General features: G+C 43.6%; 1 protein-coding gene across 2 annotated transcripts in view; it reads left to right on the forward strand.

Annotated features, from left to right (window-relative positions):
- The window catches only part of cemip (cell migration inducing hyaluronidase 1), a 268,013-nt gene that overhangs the window by 171,948 nt on the left and 72,958 nt on the right, over window positions 1-23,107 (forward strand). For both annotated transcript variants that reach the window (XM_068017722.1, XM_068017724.1), the window contains exons 12-13: window positions 7,633-7,802; window positions 8,157-8,366. In XM_068017722.1, coding sequence (XP_067873823.1) covers window positions 7,633-7,802; window positions 8,157-8,366 — 380 coding nt within the window. The remainder of the gene's footprint in view (window positions 1-7,632; window positions 7,803-8,156; window positions 8,367-23,107) is intronic.

Below are 23,107 nucleotides of genomic sequence, written 5' to 3' on the forward strand. Positions count from 1 at the left end.
TTTCCACAGATGCTGCCAGACCTGCTGAGTGGATCCAGCATTTCTTGTTTTTATATCATAAGATTTAGGTTAGCTATGGAAAGGACAAGAAGCAAACTAAAGTAAAAATACTAAATTGTAGGAGGGCCAATTTCAGGGGGTGAGAACGGATCTATCCCGGGTAAATTGGAATCAAAGATTAGCAGGCAAAACTGTAATGGAACAATGGGCTGCCTGTAAAGAGGAGAGGGTTCGGGGACTGTCAAGGTGTATTCCCATGAGGGGGTAAGGTAGGGTAACTAAAGCCCGAGCTCCCTGGATGACTAGTGAGATAGATAGTAAGATGACCATAAAAAGGTGTATGACAGAAACCAAGTGAGAACCAGGCTAAGTATATAAAGTTCAGAGGGGGGAGGTGAAAAAGGAAATAAGAGAGGCAAAGAGAGGGTATGAGAAGAGACTGGCAATCCAAAAGTCGTCTTTAAGCAAATAAGTAGTAAAAGGATAGTAAAAGAAGTGATGCCAATTAGAGACCAAAAAGGGGATCCATGCATGCAGGCAGAGGGCATGTCTGAGGTGCTATTTTGCATCTCCCTTTACCAAGGAAGAAGATGTTGGCAAATTCATAGTGAAAGAGGAGGTAGTTGAGATGCTGGATGGACTAAAAATTGATAAAGAGGAGTGATTAGAAAGGCTAGCTGCACCTAAAGTTGATAAGTCACCAGGGCCGATGAGATGCATCCGAGGATGCTGAGGTAAGTAAGGGTAGCAATTGAGGAGATACTAGCCATAATCTTCCAATCCTCCTTAGATACAGGGGTGGTGCCAGAGGACTGGAGAATTGCAAATGTTACACTCTTGTGCAAAACAGGGCATAAGAATAAACCCAGCAGCTACATGTCAATTGGCTTTAAGAGATGAGATTTTGGGACAAAATTAACATTCACTTGGACAATTATGGATTGATTGGGAAAAGCCAGCGTGGATTTGTTAAACTAATGTGTTTAACTAACTTGATTGAGTTTTTTGATGAGATAACAGCAACAGTTGATGAGGACAGTGCTGTTGATGTGGTGTATATGGACTGCAAAATGTGTTTGATAAAGTGACACATAATAGGCTTGTCAGCAAAGTTGAAGCCCATGGAATAAAAGGGAAAGTGGCAGCATGGATATGTAATTGGCTGAGTGACAGAAAACCGAGAGTATTGGCGAATGGTTGTTTTTCGGACTAGAGGAAGGTGTATAGTGGGTTTCCCTACTAAGAATCACTACTAGGACCACTGCTTTTCTTGATATATATTAATGATCTAGACTGGAGTGTGCAGGGCACAACTTCAAAAGTTGCAGATGACACAAAACTTGGAAGTATTGTAAGTGAGGAGGATATTGATAGAATTCAAGAGGACATAGGCAGGCTGGTTGAGGTGAAGCAATATAACCTAAAGGACATAATTCTAAAGAGGGTGTAGGAACAGTAGGACCTGGGGATATACAAAGAACAAAAATAATTACAGCACAGGAACAGGCCCTTCGGCCCTCCAAGCCTGCGGCGATCCAGATCCTCTCTCTAAACATGTCGCCTATTTTCTAAGGTTCTGTATCTCTTTTCTTCCTGCCCATTCATGTATCTGTCTAGATACATCTTAAAAGACTCTATCGTGCCCGCGTCTACCACCTCCGCTGGCAACGCGTTCCAGGTGCCCACCACCCTCTGCGTAAAGAACTTTCCACGCATATCCCCCCTAAACATTTCCCCTTTCACTTTGAACTCGTGTCCTCTAGTAATTGAAACCCCCACTCTGGGAAAAAGCCTCTTGCTGTCCACCCTGTCTATACCTCTCATGATTTTGTACACCTCAATCAGGTCCCCCCTCAACCTCCGTCTTTCTAATGAAAATAATCCTAATCTACTCAACCTCTCTTCATAGCTAGCGCCCTCCATACCAGGCAACATCCTGGTGAACCTCCTCTGCACCCTCTCCAAAGCATCCACATCCTTTTGATAATGTGGCGACCAGAACTGTACGCAGTATTCCAAATGTGGCCGAACCAAAGTCCTATACAACTGTAACATGACCTGCCAACTCTTGTACTCAATGCCCCGTCCGATGAAGGAAAGCATGCCGTATGCCTTCTTGACCACTCTATTTACCTGCGTTGCCACCTTCAGGGAACAGTGGACCTGAACACCCAAATCTCTCTGGACATCAATTTTCCCCAGGACTTTTCCATTTACTGTATAGTTCACTCTTGAATTGGATCTTCCAAAATGCATCATATATATGTGAACAAATCATTGAAAGTAACAGCGCAGGTTGAGAAAGTGATTAAAAAGCCAAACAGGATCCTGAGCTTTATAATCAGAGGCACAGAGTACAAAAGCAAGGAAGTGAACCTTTATAAAACACTAGTTCGGCGTCACCTGGAGTATTGTGTCCAATTCTGGTACCCGCACTTCAGGAATGATGTGAAGGCTTTAGAGAGGGTGCAAATATGATTTAGAAGAATGGTTCTAGGTATGAGGGATTTCAGTTACATGGATCGATTGGAGTAGCTGGGGTTGTTCTCCTTGGTGAAGAAAATGTTGAGAGGAGAATGGATAGAGGTGTTCAAAATCTGGAGAGAGTAGATAGAGTGAAATTGTTCTCATTGGCAGAAGGGTTGAAAACGAGGAGGTAGCTACAGTCAGGCCTTTCAAAAGGGAATTGGATAAGCACCTGAAGAGAAAAGATTTGCAGGACGACGGGGTGGAGGCATGGGACTAGCTAAGTTGCTCTTGCAGAGAGCCAGCATGGATATGAGGGGCTGAATGGCCTCCTTTTGCACTGTAATTCTGTGATTCTGTATCGCCTACAGATGAATACGCCACCTAATTTTTTTGTGTGTTTTTATTTTCTCAACTATCTTGCTGAAATCATTCTTTTCCATCATCTGGCAAGGAGCTTGATTTGAAAACAGTGGAAAAGTAGCTCTTTGGAAATTTCCAACTATTTGCATCTGTTTCTGATTTTCTTCCACCATAATCTGTAAATCTCCACTGAGCTTGAAAATAACTTGTTTTGAAGATCAACTCAAATCATCAAAACCGGGAAAAGAAAATAAACAACTGAGCTGAAGATTTTTTGCCATTAACCATGTGTTACCTGTTTTGTTCACATAGGCTAAAATGAATACCTGTGAGTAAATATGGGGGCGTAAAGAAAGAACAAACTTGCATTTATATAGCACCTTTCACTACCTGGGGACATCTCAAAGTACTTTACAGACAATGAAATACTTTTGCAGTGTAGTCACTGTTGTAATGTGGGAAACACGGCAGCAAGTTTGTACACAGCAAGCTCCCACAAAAAGCAATGTATTAATAACCAGGTAGTCTGCTTTGCTGACATTTATTGAAGGATAGATATTGGTCAGGACATCGGGCAGAATTCTGCTGATCTTCAAATAGTCCTATAGGATCTTTTAGGCCCACCTGAGAGGGCAGACAGGGCCTCCGTTTAATGCCTCATCTACAGCATCTATGACTGTGCAGTGCTCCGTCATTACTGCACTGGAATGTCAGCCTAGATTATGTGCTTAAACCTATGGAGTGGGACTTGAACCCACAACTCTCTGACTCAGAGGTGAGAGTGCTACCATGTTGCAGGGCTGACAGCCATTGAGGAGTCCCATTGATAAGCAACAAATGATGATTTTGCTGTCTTGCAAACTGTCCCATATGTTCATTATAATACCTTTGTATCATGAATCCTTTGGCGTTACTGACAGGGATTTTTATTTTATCCCCCACCCCCGCTTTCCTTCTGTTACTAAGGATGAGTGCATTGACAACCGTCCAATCACTTAGCCAAGTGATTGCTCTTCCTGTGTGAGCCTAGATGTGGTGTATCACCAGGTTATTGAACTGTAGAGAACATCAAAGCTGGGCTTGACCCCATTCTCACCTTTGTTTTAATTCATTCCTGGATTATGGGTGTCCCCAAGAAGGTCAACTTTTATAGCCCATCTCTAGTTGGCCCTTGAGAAAATGGTGGTGGGCCTTCCTCCTGAACACTGCTTGTGTAGGTACTCCCACAGTGCTGTTAGGGAGGAAGTTTCAGGGTTTTGGTCCAGCGACAATGAAGGAATGGTGATATATTTCCAAGTCAGGATGGTGTGTGTTAGCTGGAGTGGAGATTGGAGATGCTGGTGTTCTCATGCAACTGCTGCCCTTCACCTCTGATAGAGGTTGTGGCAGGAGATTGAGACATACACTTTCCAGCAGATGTTATTCCGGACAGTGATGAGGAGCAGGAATCTACTCCTCCTCTCACCAAAGAGTGCTGAGGCTAACTGTAACTCCCACCCTGCTTTAAGATCAGCTGACTTAATACAGACCAGGGGTCAATTTTAACTCAAAGTGGGGTCATAGCAGCCAAGAAAAGACTTTGGGTCACTTTTTTTTAATATTCATTCATGGGATGTGGGCGTCGCTGGCCAGGCCAGTATTTATTGCCCATCCCTGATTGCCCTTGAGAAGGTCGTGGTGAGCTGCCGCCTTGAACCGCTGCAGTCCATGTGGGGTAGGTACACCCACAGTGCTGTTAGGAAGGGAGTTCCAGGATTTTGACCCAGCGACAGTAAAGGAACGGCGATATAGTTCCAAGTTAGGATGGTGGTGACTTGGAGGGGAACTTGCAGGTTGTGGTGTTCCCATGCATTTGCTGCCCTTGTCCTTCTAGTTGGTAGAGGTCACGGGTTTGGAAGGTGCTGTCTAAGGAGTCTTGGTGCGTTGCTGCAGTGCATCTTGGAGATGGTACACTCTGCTGCCACTGTGCATCGATAGTGGAGGAAGTGAATGTTTGTAGATGGGGTGCCAACTTAGTGCCCATCTTGGTAGGGGGTAAGGTCCCTATCTGTCTCAGGTGGGAGGCCACTTTTAATATGCAAATCAGGATTTTATGATGTACAGTGGACCCAATTCTAATTTTGAGGCACCACAGTGGTAGACAGTGCACCACACGTAGACGCCCCACATTGAGCAGTCAGACCAGCAGCTCCTACAGGGACAACTGGTGGTCACTCTTAAAACCATTTTTGTCTTTTATTATCAAGGGGGCCAAGAAGGGCAGGGATGGTCCATCCATCCAGCCTGTGGAATACTCCAGGCTGCTGCTGGCCTGTGCATTGTCCTCCTTGGGACTCTGCCACCAGCCCGTCCCTCCACACCAGGCCTGGGCTGTTACCTGGCTCTGCCCTCCCCACATGGTGAACTCTATCAGAGCACTAATTTGACACTTGCAGTGCATTGGATTCATTCAAATGAGGCACAGGCTTCAAAATGTCTTGAACCTCACATTAGCAACGACGTGTGGGCAGCAGGTCGACTCATCATGATGCATCATAAAAGCACTGGCAAAGGGAGTCAAGTCTCACCTCCTGACAGATGCAAGGCGGCATCTCGGCCAGAGGCCACCCTCTTTCATAGCTCACCCCCATTAAATCCCCTGAGAGCTGACGGGAGGATGAGCTCTATGGGAAAGCCCAGTCAGGGTCGAGGGACTGCCACTAGCAAGTGTCATAAAGTCACGCAATCAAATTATTTGAAGTTTCGTGTCAAGCCCACTAATCTGAAGCCAACAATTATCATGAAACAAACCAATCACACCCCTTAACTAATTTTTTTAAACTATTTTCATGTGTCATTTTTCTTCTTCACTCAGGTCAGTATACACAACTAAAATACACAGAAAATTACACAGTTCGGCAAAAAGACTCCACCAAACCTAGACATAAAATTGATTATCTAATGTTGGAAATGTGCCCAAGTATTTATGTTCTTACTGTTCATCTGTCTGGGAGCTGGGGTTTGAGTTCTAAATTTCATTTGAACCTTGAGTGTGGATAAAAGCTATGTGTGAGAAGGAGGTGCATTGTCAGAGCTGCACTGCTCCCTGTCTTGTGAAACTAAGATACTCAGACAGTGTCATTACCATGGCACATGTGGGAGACAGATGTAGAGCTCTGCCATCCATTGGCATATTCTAGCATAAGAATGACCTCCATCAGCACTTTATGATTCTGTGATTGAAGAAAGGCTTTCAGACTGGACTGTCACTGTTCTGCCTGTGGCAATGGAGGAGAAAACAACCTTAACCTTTTATGCAATAAAAACAAGAAATGCTGGAACCACTCAGCAGGTCTGGCAGCATCTGTGGAAAGAGAAGCAGAGTTAACGTTTCGGGTCAGTGACCCTTCTTCGGAACGAGCAAATATTAGAAATGTCCAAGGTTATAAGCAAGTGAGGCGGGGGTGGGGCAAGAGATAACAAAGGAGAAGGTGCAGATTGGACAAGGCCACATAGCTAACCAAGAGGTCACGGAGCAAAGGCAAACAATATGTTAATGGGGCATTGAAAGACAAAGCATTAGTACAGATAGGGTGTTAACGGACTGAATATTGAACAGCAGCAAGTACAAACATGAAAAAAAACAGTGGGTAAGCAAACTGAACAACCTACAATGAAATGAAATTAACAAAAGAAAAAAATTGTAAAAAATGTAAAAAAGAAAAAAGAAAAAATAACTAAATAAAAGTAAAATGGGGGGCTGTCATGCTCTGAAATTATTGAACTCAATGTTCAGTCCGGCAGGCTGTAGTGTGCCTAATCGTAAAATGAGATGCTGTTCCTCGAGCTTGCGTTGATGTTCAGTGGAACACTGCAGCAAGCCCAGGATAGAGATGTGAGCATGAAAGCAGGGGGGTTGTTGAAATGGCAAGCAACCGGAAGCTCAGGGTCCTGCTTGCGGACTGAGTGGAGGTGTTCCGCAAAGCAGTCACCCAGTCTGCATTTGGTCTCCCCAATGTAGAGGAGACCACATTGTGAGCAGCAAATACAGTATACTACATTGAAAGAAGTACAAGTAAATCGCTGCTTCACCTGAAAGGATAGTGAGGAGAGGAGGTAAATGGGCATTTATTACATCTCCTGCGATTGCAGGGGAAGGTGTCATGGGATGGGGACGAGGTGGTGGGGGTAATGGAAGAGTGGACCAGGGTGTCGCAGAGGGAATGATCCCTTCAGAATGCTGACAGGGGAAGGGAGGGGAAGATGCGTTTGGTAGTGGCGTCACGCTGGAGGTGGTGGAAATGGCGGAGGATGATCCTTGGATATGGAGGCTGATGGGATGGAAAATGAGGACAAGGGGAACCCTGTCACATTTCTGGGAGGAAGGGGTGAGGGAAGAGGTGCGGGAAATGGGCCGGACACGGTTGAGGGCCCTGTCAACAACAGTGGGGGGGAATCCTCAGTTGAGGAAAAAGGAGGTCATATCGGAAGCACCGTCATGGAAGGTGGCATTATCAGAGCAGATGCGTCGGAGACGGAGAAACTGGGAGAATGGAATGGAGTCCTTACAGGAGGTAGGGTGCGAAGAAGTGTAGTCGAGGTAGCTGTGGAAGTCGGTGGGCTTATAATTAACTTTTTATGCTATTGGTTCTTACCAAGCTGAACAAGAGGATCACTGCCAGAATGTCCAATATGCAATGTATCCGTCCAGATATCAAGCCAAGATGACAATAGGGCAAATTTTCTATATTGTTCATGTCTGAACTAATTAACGGCTCCTCTGTGCTGCTACCTGGTACTGACCGTGTCCTTTTCATCTTTTAGGAAAAGCAAAGTACTTGCACATGGGAAAAGAAGTAGATGGTATCGACATGCGAGCTGAAGTGGGAGTGCTGTCCAGAAATATCATAATTATGGGAGAAATGGAGACTCAGTGCTATGGCAATAATGCTTGCAAGTTTTTTGAATTTGACACAGTTGGAGGGCACATTAAGGTGGGTTAATATGCAGAGATGTGAAAGAATTATTGAATGCCTGGCATTGAAGTACGAAACTAAAAATCATTGTCAAATCTTAATTTTAGCAGAATGAATTTCTATGAGCCTGGATGCTGAAATTGCCCTGGGTACCAATGCCTAATGCATAGCATGTATAATTCTTCTCAAATTCAGCAGATTTAGTTTGATATAAATGGGCTCAAGTCTCCGCTAAAAATGCACAGAGGAATTTCAGACAAACCCATTAAGCTTTCACTGTTCGTATCCCACACTGTTCCAAATTCAGGATCCTGGAATTACTTTACAGATTGTGTCAAATTTATGCTTAAAAATTGTCCTTGTATTCACCAGATGGGTGTGGGTTTCAAAGCAGCTCACATTGAAGGTGTTGAGCTGAAACACATGGGCCAGCAGTCTATGGGCCATTATCCTATTCATTTTCACATGGCTGGAGACCTGGATGAGAAAGGCGGCTACAAACCTCCAACATACGTGAAGGGAGTCTCCATTCATGAATCTTTCTCTCGGTGTGTAACCATTCATGGGTCCAATGGACTTCTGGTGAGTGATAGTTTATTGATGAGCGAACAACCTCACGTAAAATTGTTCCATCTGCTTTTCTGTTTTGACTAAATTGGACAGCCTTTTCTATAAAACAGTCATTTTGAATTTGTTGAATTAACCAATGTTAAATGAACTTTTGGATAGTCTATTGTTAATCTGCAGTAATGTCTTTTTAAAATGCTATTGTTTTGTACAGAGATTTGAGCACAAAATCTAGGCTGACACCCCAGTGCAGTACTGAGGGAGTGCTGCACTGTCGGAGGTGCTGCCTTTCAGAATGATACGCTAAACCGTGGCCCCATCTGCCCTCTTAGGTGGACGTAAAAGATCCCATGGCACGATTTAAAGAAGAGCAGGGGAGTTCTCCCTGGTGTCCTTTTAGAATTAGAACATTACAGCGCAGTACAGGCCCTTCGGCCCTCGATGTTGCGCCGACCTGTGAAACCATCTGACCTACACTATTCCATTTTCATCCATATGTCTATCCAATGACCACTTAAATGCCCTTAAAGTTGGCGAGTCTACTACTGTTGCAGGCAGGGCGTTCCACGCCCCTACTACTCTCTGAGTAAAGAAACTACTTCTGACATCTGTCCTATATCTATCACCCCTCAACTTAAAGCTATGTCCCCTCGTGTTTGCCATCACCATCCGAGGAAAAAGACTTTCACTATCCACCCTATCTAACCCTCTGATTATCTTATATGTCTCTATTAAGTCACCTCTCCTCCTCCTTCTCTCCAACAAAAACAACCTCAAGTCCCTCAGCCTTTCCTCGTAAGACCTTCCCTCCATACCAGGCAACATCCTAGTAAATCTCCTCTGCACCCTTTCCAAAGCTTCCACATCCTTCCTATAATGCGGTGACCAGAACTGCACGCAATACTCCAGGTGCGGCCGCTCCAGAGTTTTGTACAGCTGCAGTATGACCTCGTGGCTCCGAAGCTCGATCCCCCTACTAATAAAAGCTAACACACCATATGCCTTCTTAACAGCCCTATTAACCTGGGTAGCAACATTCAGGGATTTATGTACCTGGACACCAAGATCTCTCTGTTCATCTACACTACCAAGAATCTTACCATTAGCCCAGTACTCTGCATTCCTGTTACTCCTTCCAAAGTGAATCACCTCACACTTTTCCGCATTAAACTCCATTTGCCATCTCTCAGCCCAGCTCTGCAGCCTATCTATGTCCCTCTGTACCCTACAACATCCTTCGGCACTATCCACAACTCCACCGACCTTCGTGTCATCCGCAAATTTACTAACCCACCCTTCTACACCCTCTTCCAGGTCATTTATAAAAATGACAAACAGCAGTGGCCCCAAAACAGATCCTTGCGATACACCACTAGTAACTAAACTCCAGGATGAACATTTGCCATCAACCACCACCTTCTGTCTTCTTTCAGCTAGCCAATTTCTGATCCAAAGCTCTAAATCACCTTCAACCCCATACTTCCGTATTTTCTGCAATAGCCTACCGTGGGGAACCTTATCAAACGCCTTACTGAAATCCATATACACCACATCCACTGCTTTACCCTCATCCACCTGTTTGGTCACCTTCTCGAAAAACTCAATAAGGTTTGTGAGGCACGACCTACCCTTCACAAAACCGTGCTGACTATTGCTAATGAACTTATTCTTTTCAAGAGGATTATAAATCCTGTCTCTTATAACCTTTTCCAACATTTTACCCACAACCGAAGTAAGGCTCACAGGTGTATAATTACCAGGGCTGTCTCTACTCCCCTTCTTGAACAAGGGGACAACATTTGCTATCCTCCAGTCTTCCGGCACTATTCCTGTCGACAATGACGACATAAAGATCAAGGACAAAGGCTCTGCAATCTCCTCCCTGGCTTCCCAGAGAATCCTAGCAAAGTCCCATCTGGCCCAGGGGACTTATCTATTTTCACACTTTCCAAAATTGCTAACACCTCCTCCTTGTGAACCTCAATCCCATCTAGCCGAGTAGTCTGAATCTCAGTATTCTCCTCGACAACATTTTCTTTCTCTACTGTAAATACTGACGAAAAATATTCATTTAACGCTTCCCCTATCTCCTCTGATTCCACACACAACTTCCCACTACTATCCTTGATTGGCCCTAATCTAACTCTAGTCATTCTTTTATTCCTGATATACCTATAGAAAGCCTTCGGGTTTTCCTTGATCCTATCTGCCATTGACTTCTCGTGTCCTCTCCTTGCTCTTCTTAGCTCTCCCTTTAGATCCTTCCTGGCTAGCTTGTAACTCTCAAGCGCCCTAACTGAGCCTTCACGTCTCATCCTAACATAAGCCGCCTTCTTCCTCTTGACAAGCGCTTCAACTTCTTTAGTAAACCACGGCTCCTGGTCACTATTTATCCCTCAGTCAACATCACAACAAAAAATTATTTGCTCAGTATCACTTTGCTGTTTGTTGGAGCTTGCTATACAAAAATGGCTGCCACGTTTCCTATATTACAACAGTGACTACACTTCCAAAGTAATTTTTTGGCTGTAACGCACTTTGAGATGTATTGAGACTGAAAGATGCCATATATGCAAGTTTTTCTTTTTATTTATCCACAGAATCTCTTTAATCTGATATTGCAATCAAAACATCCTTTCTGACACATCTCTGTGTTTGGGGTGTCCCTCTAAGTTGTAAATGGATGTTTAAAAGTAACATTCTTTTGGCTACTTATGAAGGTGTAACATGGGTTTCAGTACTTGGTTACAGGTTTTTTTAATTCTTTCATGGGAATTGGATGTTGCTGGCAAGGCCAGCATTTGTTGCCCATCCCTACTTGCCCTTGACAACTGAGTGGCTTGTTAGGCCATTTCAGAAGGCAGTTAAGTTCAAGCCACTTAGTTGTATCAAGAACCGCTACAAAGTCAATAAGGAATGAAACTGGACGGACCACCTAGCATCAACCTAGGCACCAGAAACGACAACGGCGAACCCAGCCCTGTTGACCTGCAAAGTCCTCCTTACTAACATCTGGGAGCTCGTGCCAAAGTTGGGAGAGCTGTCCCACAGGCTAGTCAAGCAACAGCCTGACATAGTCATACTCACAGAATCATACATTACAGATAATGTCCCAGACACTGCTATCACCATCCCCAGGTATGTCCTGTCCCAAAGGACGGACAGACCCAGCAGAGGTGGCAGCACAGTGGTATACAGTCGAGACGGAATTGCCCTGGGAATCCTCAACATTGACTCTGGACCCCATGCAGTCTCATGACATCAGGTCAAACATGGGCAAGGAACCCTCCTGCTGATGAGCACCTACCGCTCTCCCTTAGCTGATGAATCAGTACTCCTCCATGTTGAACACCACTTGGAGGAAGCACTGAGGGTGGCAAGGGTACAGAATGTACTTTGGGTGTGGAACTTCAATGTCCATCACCAAGAGTGGCTCGGTAGCACCGCTACTGACCAAGCTGGCCAGTAGCCATAGGACATAGCTGCTAGACTGGGTCTGTGGCTGGTGGTGAGGGAACCAATAAGAGGGAAAAACATACTTAACCTCGTCCTCACCAAACTACCTGTCACAGATGCATCTGTCCATGACAGTATTGGTAGGAGTCACCACTGCACAGTCCTTGTGGAGACCAAGTCCCGTCTTCACATTGAGGATACCCTCTATCGTGTTGTGTGGCACTACCACCGTGCTGAATGGGATAGATTTAGAACAGATCTAGCAATACAAAACTGGGCATCCATGAGGTACTGTGGGCCATCAGCAGCAGCAGAATTGTACTCAACCACAATCTGTAACCTCATGGCCCAGCATATCCCCCACTCTACCATTACCATCAAGCCAAGGGATCAAACCAGTTCAATGAAGAGTGCAGGAGGGCATGCTAGGAGCAGCACCAGGCAGACCTAAAAAGGAGGTATCAACCTGGTGAAGCTACAATCCAGGACTACTCGCATGCCAAACAGCATAAGCAGCATGTGATAGACAGAGCTAAGCGATCCCACAACCAACGGATCAGATCTAAACTCTGCAGTCCTACCACATACGGTCGTGAATGGTGGTGGACAATTAAACAACTAACTGGAGGAGGTGGCTCCACAAATATCCCTATCCTCAATGATGGAGGAGCCCAGCACATCAGTGCAACAGACAAGGCTAAAGCATTTACAACCATCTTCAGCCAGAAGTGCTGAGTGGATGATCCATCTCGGCCTCCTCCTGAAGTCCCCAGCATCATAGATTCCAGTCTTCAGCCAATTCAATTCACTCCATGCGAAATCAAGAAACAACTGAAGGCACTGGATACTGCAAAAGCTATGGGCCCTGACAATATTCCAGCAATAGTACTGAAGACCTGTTCTCCAGAACTTGCCGCACCCCTAACCAAGCTGTTCCAGTACAGCTGCAACACTGGCACCTACCCTGTAATGTGGAAAATTGCTCATATATGTCCTGTACACAAAAAGCAGGACAAGTCCAACCCAGCCAATTACTGTCCCCTCAGTCGACTCTTGATCATCAGTAAAGTGATGGAAGGTGTTGTCGACAGTGCTATCAAGCGGCTCAGTGATGCTCAGTTTGGGTTCTGCCAGGGCCACTCAGCTCCTGAGCTCATTATAGCCTTGGTTTAAACATGGACAAAAGAGCTGAACTCAAGAGGTGAGGTGACAGTGCCTGCCCTTGACACCAAGGCAGCATTTGACCGTATGGCATCAAGGAGTCCGAGCAAAACTGTACTCAATGGGAATCAGGGGGAAAACTCTCCACTGGTTGGAAACATACCTAGCGCAAAGGAAGATGGTTGTGGTTGTTGGAGGTCAATCATCACAGTTCCAGGACATCACTGCAGGAGTTCCTCAGGGTAGTGTCCTAGGCCCAACCATCTTCAGCTGCTTCATTAATGACCTTCCTTCAATCATAAGGTCAGAAGTGGGGCTGTTTGCTGATGATTGCACAATGTTCTGTACCATTCGCGACTTCTCAGATACTGAAGCAGTCCGTGTAGAAATGCAGCAAAACCTAGACAATATCCAGGCTTGGGCTGATTAGTGGCAAGTAACATTCACGCCACACAAGTGCCAGGCAATGACCATCCGCAACAAGAGAGAATCTAACCATCTCCCCTTGACATTCAATGGCATTATGATCACTGAATCCCCCACAATCAACATCCTGGGGTTACCATTGACCAGAAACTGAACTGGAGTAGTCACGTAAATACCATGGCTACAAGAGCAGGTCAGAGGCTAGGAATCCTGTGGCGAGTAACTCACCTCCTGACTTGCCAAAGCCTATCCACCATCTACAAGGCACAAGTCAGGAGTCTGATGGAATACTCTCCACTTGCCTGGATGGGTGCAGCTCCAACAACACTCAAGAAGCTCGACACCATCCACGACAAAGCAGCCCGCTTGATTGGCACCCCATCCACCAACATTCACTCCTTCCACCACCGATGCACAGTGGCAGCAGTGTGTACCATCTACAAGATGCACTGCAGCAATACACCAAGGATCCTTCGACAGCACCTTCCAAACCCGCGGCCTCTACCACTTAGAAGAGCAAGGGCAGCAGATGCATGGGAACACCACCACTAGCAAGTTCCCCTCCAAGTCACACACCATCCTGACTTGGAACTATATCGCTGTTCCTTGACTTTCAATGGGTCACATCCTGGAACTCCCTTCCTAACAGCACTGTGGGTGTACCTACCCCACATGGACTGCAGCGGTTCAAGAAGGTGGCTCACCACCACCTTCTCAAGGACAATTAGGGATGGGCAATAAATGTTGCCCGACGCCAGCGTCACCCACATCCCGTGAACGTATAAAACAAAAACATTGCTGTGGGTCTGGAGTCACATGTATGCCAGACCAGGTAAGGACAATAGTAATATAAAAGCAAAATACTGCGGATGCTGGAAATCTGAAACAAAAACAAGAAATGCTGGATTCACTCAGCAGGTCTGGCAGCATCTGTGGAAAGAGAAGCAGAGTTAACGTTTCGGGTCAGTGACCCGAAAGGACAATAGTAAACCTGATGGGTTTTTATGACAATCAATGGTAGTTTCATGGCACTATTACTGAGACTAGCTTTCAATTCCAGATTTTTAAAATTAATTAATTGAACATATTAATTAATTGAATTTAAATTCTACCAGCTGCTATGGTGGGATTTGAAGCCGTGTCCCCTCAGCATTGGCTTGGGGCTCTGGATTACTAGTTCAGTGACATTACCACTACACCGCATTCTTCCCTGATTCAGATTAAGCTCCAAGATCAAAAGATTCCATCCTTCACATGGAAGAATTGAGCTTGGAGGTCATTGCGTCCAGTTGCTGAGCTCCCATTTATCTGCCACCAAACTAGTGCACTTCCCAATCCTGGGATTCAGATATCTGCCAGGAAATCCTGGTGCTAACCACTTGAAGTTTGGGAATGATTCCACTGAGACAGAAAGGAAACATTGATGTCCAGGTTTAGCTTTGAATTTCAATCTAGTCAGATTACATAAAATGTTATAACCAAACTGTGCAGTACAACATCATTAAGCCCCCCTAACTCAATACTGTGGGTTGAATTTTATTAGTCCCCCCGATGTCAGGGGTTGTGGCGGGGGGGGGGGTCCCCATTTCGGGCTCACCGCTGCACGGCGACGGAGACTTTATTTAAATATGTTAATTACATTAAAATGAACGACTAATGACTTACCTTGTAGCAACAGCTGTCCCACCCCGATATTCCGGCCATTTGCCGAAAGTCCCGTGCCTTCCGATCTCCATTCGGAGATCCGAGGCGTAACACTGGTGGAGAGGGGGAAGGAGTGAAATTTTCAGGTTGGGAGGGAGATGAACGGCGATTGGTTGAGGAGACAGTGGGAAGGGGTGAACGTAGTACAGAAAGATCGGGGTGGAAAGATCAGGATCAGGAATTTATTTTTGGTGGGGGGCAGGTGAGAGGAAAAATAATTAACTGTTTATTCACTGGGGGTGATGGGAGAGGGGAATGCAGGTGTGAACAAATTTTTATTTCAATTTTAAACAAACCTGTGCCTTTAAACATGGAAATTAAATGGAAGGGCTTGAAGCCCTTTAAAATTGGCGCCGGTGCCAGTGCGGTGGCGCTGGATGCATTGCCAGGGCTGGAGCGCCCGCCCCCTTTATATCATCGGGGGCGGGTGCCCCCTCCATATAAATGAGCCGCCATGTGAAATATTGCGGCGGCTTTGTGGTACACAAGTTGCACGTGCGCCGCGCATTTTTTCATGATAACTAGCAGTTTTGAACAGACAGTTGTGTAAGTTGTGCCTGGCTGTGCTTCGTTTTTTATTTGCCTGTTCCCTTTTCAAATCTGAGTCTTTCGTACAGGCAAGGAGCTTTCAACATCTGTGCAATTAATCTCTTTCAAATTTTCAGTGTTAGCTAGCCAGATGCTCCCAGAGTTGGTAAGAATATAAAAAGAATGTGTTGTTTTAATATTCTTACCAAGTGTGGGCCACACACAAATAGAGCATAGGTTAGAGAATTGGCAGTTCAGAGCTGTAAATCCAATAACATGCCCCGTTAGAGCACAGCTCCCCCAAGGAACATGGCATTGGTGAATTCAATTTGTAGCAAATAGATGGAACTTAGTTTACTTTTAGAACATTTGGTGGAAAATAAACTTGTGCCATATTTTTTTGAGGATATAACAAAAAAGGCGTCAACCATAGCTCTTTCACCTCTGATTCAGAAGGTTGTAAGTTGAAGTTTCACTCCACACCCTTAAGCAGAAGATCTAGGCTGACATTCCAGTGCAGTATTGAGGGAATGCTGCATTGTCAGAGGTGCCAGCTTTCAGATGAGATGTTAAACCGAGGCTCTGTCAGTTTGACAGTAGAGATTTAGAAAGGGTTCTGGAAATTGTTGTGGACCCATCACTTTCAATACCTGGCCAATGTGGTGAAGCAATTAAAAGAACAGTCAGTAGGAAAGGACCTGCAACAGTTGGGCACCAGTCTCCGAAAATTAATCTCAAGTATTGTGTTTGATTCTGGGCACTTAGCCACTGAAAACATATACAAGTTTTGAAGACGGTGCAGATTCAAGACTACAAGACTAAGTCCAAGTATAAAGGGGATGCTTGGTGGTGAGAGTAGTTTGCAATCGAGAAAGGAGATTAGCAGGGGTCTTAGTAAATGGTGGCGATAGGATAAATACTCCTTGAAAATAAACCATGAAAATAGTAGCAGTGAATATGAACATAAATGAGTAGAAAAATAGTTTCAAAGACAAGTTGGTAAATCTTACTTCCTCCGTTTAGAACAATCTGCCAGGCTAAATGTTATGGCGGGACAATGTTGTAGCAGAGTTAGAGTACAAGAGGCATCAGGTCCATTCAGCCAAATAGCCCTTTCCTGTCTTGACTATCCTTAATCCCTCAGTAAAGTCATGTTAAATAATAGTAAGTGAGACAAGACTTAGGAGCCAAAGTTAATCCAGTGGTTCAGACCATCTGTGATTCACACCAAATGGTGCATGTGTTCTGTCAAGTTTACAGACTCTTGGAGACCTTGTTATTGGCCTCCCCCTAACCCTCCACAACTGGCGGGAGAACCTCTAGGGCAGGGTTAAAAATTTAGAATCAAGGAGCACATCCCCAACCCACTGTGTACATACTCGCTGCCATTTTTACAGCTGCGGTTATGTGACGTATGTTGGAGAAGTGGGACACCTCATTATAATATTTAAATCAGGCTCCCGCGGTACAGTTGCGAACCTGATTTAAATTTAACAGCTGCCGGCTGGGTTTCTCAGGGGTTGGGAAACCCGGGAGTGAAATGGAGGCGGGAACTGCCGGCGGTTTAGTACTTTCTCCAGCAGCCTTTGTGAGCCAGGAGGTGCAAGACTCTTCGCCCGGTCACTCACGAAAACCTTCTGCTGATCATGGTTCTCCTCACTGCCACAATCCACAACCCCACCCCCCCTCCCCCCCTTAACCAAGCCCCCATTTTTCTTGCTGCTGGCTTTTCCCCCCGACAGTAAGTCAGCCTGTCACCCTGGCCAGTTGCTGGAAAGAAGAGGAAAATGTAAGTGAAGTCCTGCCACTAATGTCAACAGGACCTCAGCAGTGCTAATTCAATTTATCCAAAAGCTTCTTATTTTGCAATGCACGACATTAGAAGCTATAGAGAAAAGGCAGCCTGGATTGACAAGCCAGACGATTAATTTTTGGACCTGTTTAACCCCCTCTGGCTCAAGAAAAGCTTAAAAGAATTTCTTCAACTTTTTATAAATTAAATTATTTCATCCATGGTGCGATGGACATGTAGAGTTTCTGTGATGAAAAAAGTAGTTCAGAGGCTATTGTTAAATTGGGCATTGAATGAATTGTATGTATTGCTACTGATGCAGTCAGATAGGGGAGAAACTGCTCACAGGCTCCAGGCCAATCTGGTCTTGTCCAAACCTCTTTAAGGTTACGTTCTTTTTACACGCGTAAGCAGAGCACTCAACGAGTAGAGTCTGCAATCTCACTTATCCTTTTCTCTGAAGACTTGTGTTCTTGGAAGGGAAAGGTATAAAATGGCAAAGACAACTTTAAATATCAATCAAATCATACCATTCACTGACAAAATAGTCCCATTGTTTCAACAGCACAACATTACTTTGATAACTTGGGTCTATAGGAGTTACAGCACAGAATGAGGCCATTCAACCCATCGTGCCTACGCCAGCTCTTTGCTAGAGCAATCCAAAACTAACCCTGCTACCCTGCTGTCAGCCCAATTTTAATTGGTTTTCGTTCACCAATATTTTAGAAAATACTTAGATTAAATTGGAGTAAAATTATTAAACATGATTGAAGTTATTAGACATTACTAATGTCAAATTAACTGGTTATTAAATTTCAATTAACCCTAAAAGCACTGACAAACACCTGAATAATGAAGAACTGCAGAATGAATGTGGGAGACCTGATATGTCACTTATGCATTATTAAACACTTCTTACTGTGCAATGAATCCTGTTTTCTACTGCTTGGTGCTAAGCATTTAGTTTAAAAGATAACCAAATATTTTTAAGAACTAGATAATTTTGTGTATTTCCTAGTGGTGTTGAAGACTTTCTAGAGGAAGGCTGTGAGATTTAAACGACAATATGGCTCTTAAAGAAACTCCAGTACTCTGTAGAGTGGCCAAATTGAAGCACCAAAATACCTAGAAAGGAATCTTTAAATTTCCACAGAAAGAAATAAAGAACTTGCATTTATATAGTTCCACAAATAATCTCAGGACATCCTAAAGTGCGTCAGAGACAATGATGTGCAGTCATTGTTGTAATGTAGAAGATGAGGCAGCCAACTTGAGCACAGCAAGCTCCCACAAACAGCAATTAAATAAATAACCAGATAATCTGTTTTTGGTGCTGGTGCACTGTTGCGAATTCGCTGCTTCTCACTGAATAGGGTTATGGAAACATTTCCATGGTCACACAGAGTTGTTGAAAGAGGTGTTGAGTGTAAAGAAAGGTTAAAAATTGGGAATTTGGTGAGAGTGGGAAATCAGTGAGAGTGGGAATTCTGTGCAGAGGGGGAAGGAGGCATTGCTTTTTGTTTGCAATACTTGTAGTGGTTTGTGCAAGCTTGAGACAGTAAGTATTTACATTTTTTTGTCCAGTGTTTTAGTGCTTAGGGCAAGTTAGTGTGTAGAAAAAGAAAAAAATAGAACAAACTAAAAAATAGATTTAATTGATATAAATAATCTAGACTAAGATACGGCAGAGCAGCGTGTTTGTCTGAATGCAGTAAATGGGAATTTGTGGACAGCGGGACTGTCCAGAGTGAACACATCTGCAGTCGATGTATCCATCCTGAATCTCTCCATCTCCGAGTCATTACGAATTGAAGACACTCCGACACATAGGGAGGGGGAGCAGTAGTGGGACAGTTTGCTCCAGACTTAGTTCACACCTCGTAGAGAGGTGCAGGTTCAGAATGGAGTTAGTGTGACTGATAGTGCACAGAGTAGGGGAACCCAGGTGAGATAGAGAATGAGGAACTGCAAAAACTGTTCCTATCAACAGATAAGATGTATTTACTATCTGTGAGGATAAGGATAAAGACTGTCGGAAGGAGAGCCAGATCGTGGAACATGGGAACTTGGAGCAGTAAGTTGTCCAAAGGGGGGGGGGAGGAGAAGGAGGAGGAGGGGAAGCGTAATGTGGTAGTTGTAGGGGATTCAATAATTAGGAGGCAGATTGCATCTTTTGTAAGAGGGATTGAGAGTCCTACATGGTTTGTTGCCTACCTGGTGCCAGGGTAAGGGACATCTTGAACTGGCTTGAAAGGATATTGGAGAGGGAGGGGGAAGATCCAGTCATTGTGGCCCATTTTGGGACTAACAACAGGGAAGAGTAGGCAAGAGGTCCTATTTGGAGAGTAATGTTTTAGTAGAACTTGGAGCTAAACTAAAGAGTAGGGCCTCAAGGGTTATAATCTCTGGATTATTGCCTGAGCCATGCGTAAATTGGTATAAGGATAAACAGATTAGGGAGATGAATATGCAGCTGAAGGAGTGATGTGGGAAAGAAGGGTTCCATTTCATGGAACATTGGGACCAGTATTGGGACAGGAAGGAACTGTATTGTTGGGATGGACTCCACCTGAACCGGGCTGGGACTAGGGTCCCAGTGGAAAGGATAAATAAGGCAGTCACAAGGACTTTAAGCTAGGAAATGGTAAGGAGGGCTCAGATGGAAAAGATAGTATTAATAATAGTTCAAAAGCAAACAAACACGAAGAAGGTAAAGTCAGAAATTGTGCTTTAGGCATCACAGGTAAAGGGAAAACTATAGGATACAAAGTGATTAAACTGGAAGGGAGAAATAAGAAACTTGTGAATAAAACATTAGAGGAGAAGGACAGATTAGGGTAAATGGCCCAAATAAGCATCCTTTATAGAAACACATAGAGCATAAGGAACAAACTGAATGAATTGCAGCTGCAAATTCAACTTGGAGGATATGATATGGGAGCCATTCCTGAGACATGGCTACAAGATGGTCAGCACTAAAAACTAAATATACCAGATTATAAGGTCTGCAGGAAAGATAAGGAAATGGTAGCGGGGGAGGAGTAGCCTCAGTGATTAAGGATGAAATCACTTCAATAATGAGAGAATATAGCAAGAAGTAAACAGGCAATGAAGATTCTATGGATAGAATTAAGAAATACAAAAGGTTTTAAGGTGTAGTGGGAGTTATGAAGAGGCTCCCATGTAGCAGCTGTTAAGTGATAGGTTGTATAACAACTGAGATTAGACATGCAAGTCAGTTTTAATGGGGATTTTAACTTTCATATAGACTGGAATAAGCAGACTAGGACAAGTCAGAAAGGCATTCAATTTCTTGGATATGTCTGGGATAGTTTTCACAACAATATTTCCTAGAACCAACAAGGAGGTAATGCATATTGGATTTAGTAATGAGTAAGAAGCCAGATTTAGTTAACAGCCTAGTGGTGTGTAAACATTTATCCAATAACGATCATATGACTGAATTCAACGAAAAGGAGAAATACAAAACAGCTTCTAAGATTGTAGATTTAGGTAAGGCTGACTTCAATGCAATGAGACAGCAACTGTTCACAATAAATTGAGCAAGTCTGTTAATGGGTAAAATGACAGAAGATCTGTGGGAGGTGTTCACAAAAGAATTTAATGTGAAACAGAACTTGTTTATACCCTTAAGGGCAAGAACTCTACTTGCCAAAGAAAATGCCATGGACAACTAAAGAAGAAATAACATAAAACTAAAAGAAAAATCATACAAAAATACAAAAAGTAGCACGGATCCTGGCAACTGGGAACAATACAAAGAACAGCAAATGGTGACAAAACAGTAAGGGCTACTCAAAAGGAGTATCAAATCAAAACTTGCAAGGGATAACAAAATCAACAACAAAAAATGACAATTATATTCAGAAAAACAGAGTGATCAGAAGCAATATGGGTCCTAAAAACTGATAACGATGATATTATCAATGAAAATAAGGAAATGATGGCCATGTTGAATAATTACTTTGCATCAATATTTACAGTAAAGAAAGAGGTCAGTCTGCCTGAAATCCCAAGGAAACTAATATTGAATCAGGGTCAGGGACTCACCAAAATTAACGTACGCAAAATAACAGTAATGGGGAAAATAATCACACTAAAGAATGACAAGTCCCCAGGACCAGTTGATTTCCATACCAGGGTTTTAAAGGAAGGAGCTGAGAACATTGCTAATGCCCTAACTATAATCTTGCATATTTCTTTCAATTCTGAAACTGTTCCTTTAGATTGCAAAGTTGTGCATGTCACTCTGCTGCATAAGAAAGGTGAGAGAGGAAAAGTAGGGAATTATAGACCAGTTAGCCTAACTTCTTTTGTCGGAAAATTACAAGAGTCTATAATTAAGGATAGGGTGACCGGAGAGGTTGAAAATTTTCAGCTAATCAGAGAAAGCCAGCATGGATTTGTAAAGTAGGCCATATCTGATGAACCTGACTGTTTTATATTGAAGAAGTGGCTAAAGTAGTGGACAGGGAAATGTCTATGAATATTATTTATATGGACTTCCAGAAGGCATTTGATAAAGTCCCTCATAAGAGACTGTTAGCTAAATTTGAAGCCCATGGAATTAAATATTGACCTGGTTAGAAAATTGGCTGAGCAGTGGAAACAGAGTAGAGATAATGGACAGGTACTCTAATTGGCAAGGTATGGTTAGTAGTGACCTGAAAGGATCTGTGTTGGGGCCGCAACTTTTGCCGTATTTATTAATGACTTAGATGACGGATTAGAGAGCCCCATACCCAAGTTTGTCGATGACACAAAAATAGCAGTGTAGACGGATGCGTAAAATTACAAAAAGATATTTTTAGATTAAGTGACTGGGCAAAACTGCGACAAATGGATTTCAATGCAGGCAAATATGGGGTCATCCACGTTCGACCTAAAAAGGATAGGACAGAGTACTTTCAAAATAGTGAAAAGCTCGACACATTGGAGATCCAAAGAGACTTGGGAGTCCAAGTACATAGATCATTAAAATGTTATGAACAGGTACAGAAAATAATTAAAAAGGCTAATGGATTCTGGCCTTTATATCTAGAGGACTGGAATACAAGAGGGTAGAAATTATGTTTTAGCTATACAAAGTCCTGATTAGACCACACCTGGAGTACTGTGAGCCATTAAGGATGGTATCAAATTGAAAGAAAATATGTACAATGCTCTGAAGATCAGGGATAGGCCAGAAGATTGGAAAAACTTTAGAAACCAGCAAAGGATGACTAAAAGAAATAAAGTGGGAGAAATTCGAATATGAGAGTTTTGCAGCAAGAAATAGAAAAACAGACAGTAAGAGCTTCTACAAGTATATAATAAGGAAGAGAATAGCGAAAGTAAACCTTGGTCCCTTATAGGATGAGACTGAGAAATTAATAATGGGAATCAAGGAAATGGCAGAGACTTTGAACAAGTATTTTGTATCTGTCTTCATAAAAGAAGACACAAAAAATATCTCAAGAATAGTAGAAAATCAAGGGACAAAAGGAAGAGAAGAACTTAAAACAATCTCTCTCACTAGAGTAAAAGTACCAGGAAAACTAATGGTGACTAAAGGCTGACAAGTCCCCTGGAGCTGATGATCTCATCCTAGGGTGACTAGTGGTGTTTCACAGGGATCAGTGCTGGGACCTTTGCTGTTTGTAGTATATATAAATGATTTGGAGGA

The sequence above is a fragment of the Heterodontus francisci genome, chromosome 38 (genome assembly GCF_036365525.1).
Source record: "Heterodontus francisci isolate sHetFra1 chromosome 38, sHetFra1.hap1, whole genome shotgun sequence".
Lineage (NCBI taxonomy): Eukaryota > Metazoa > Chordata > Chondrichthyes > Heterodontiformes > Heterodontidae > Heterodontus > Heterodontus francisci.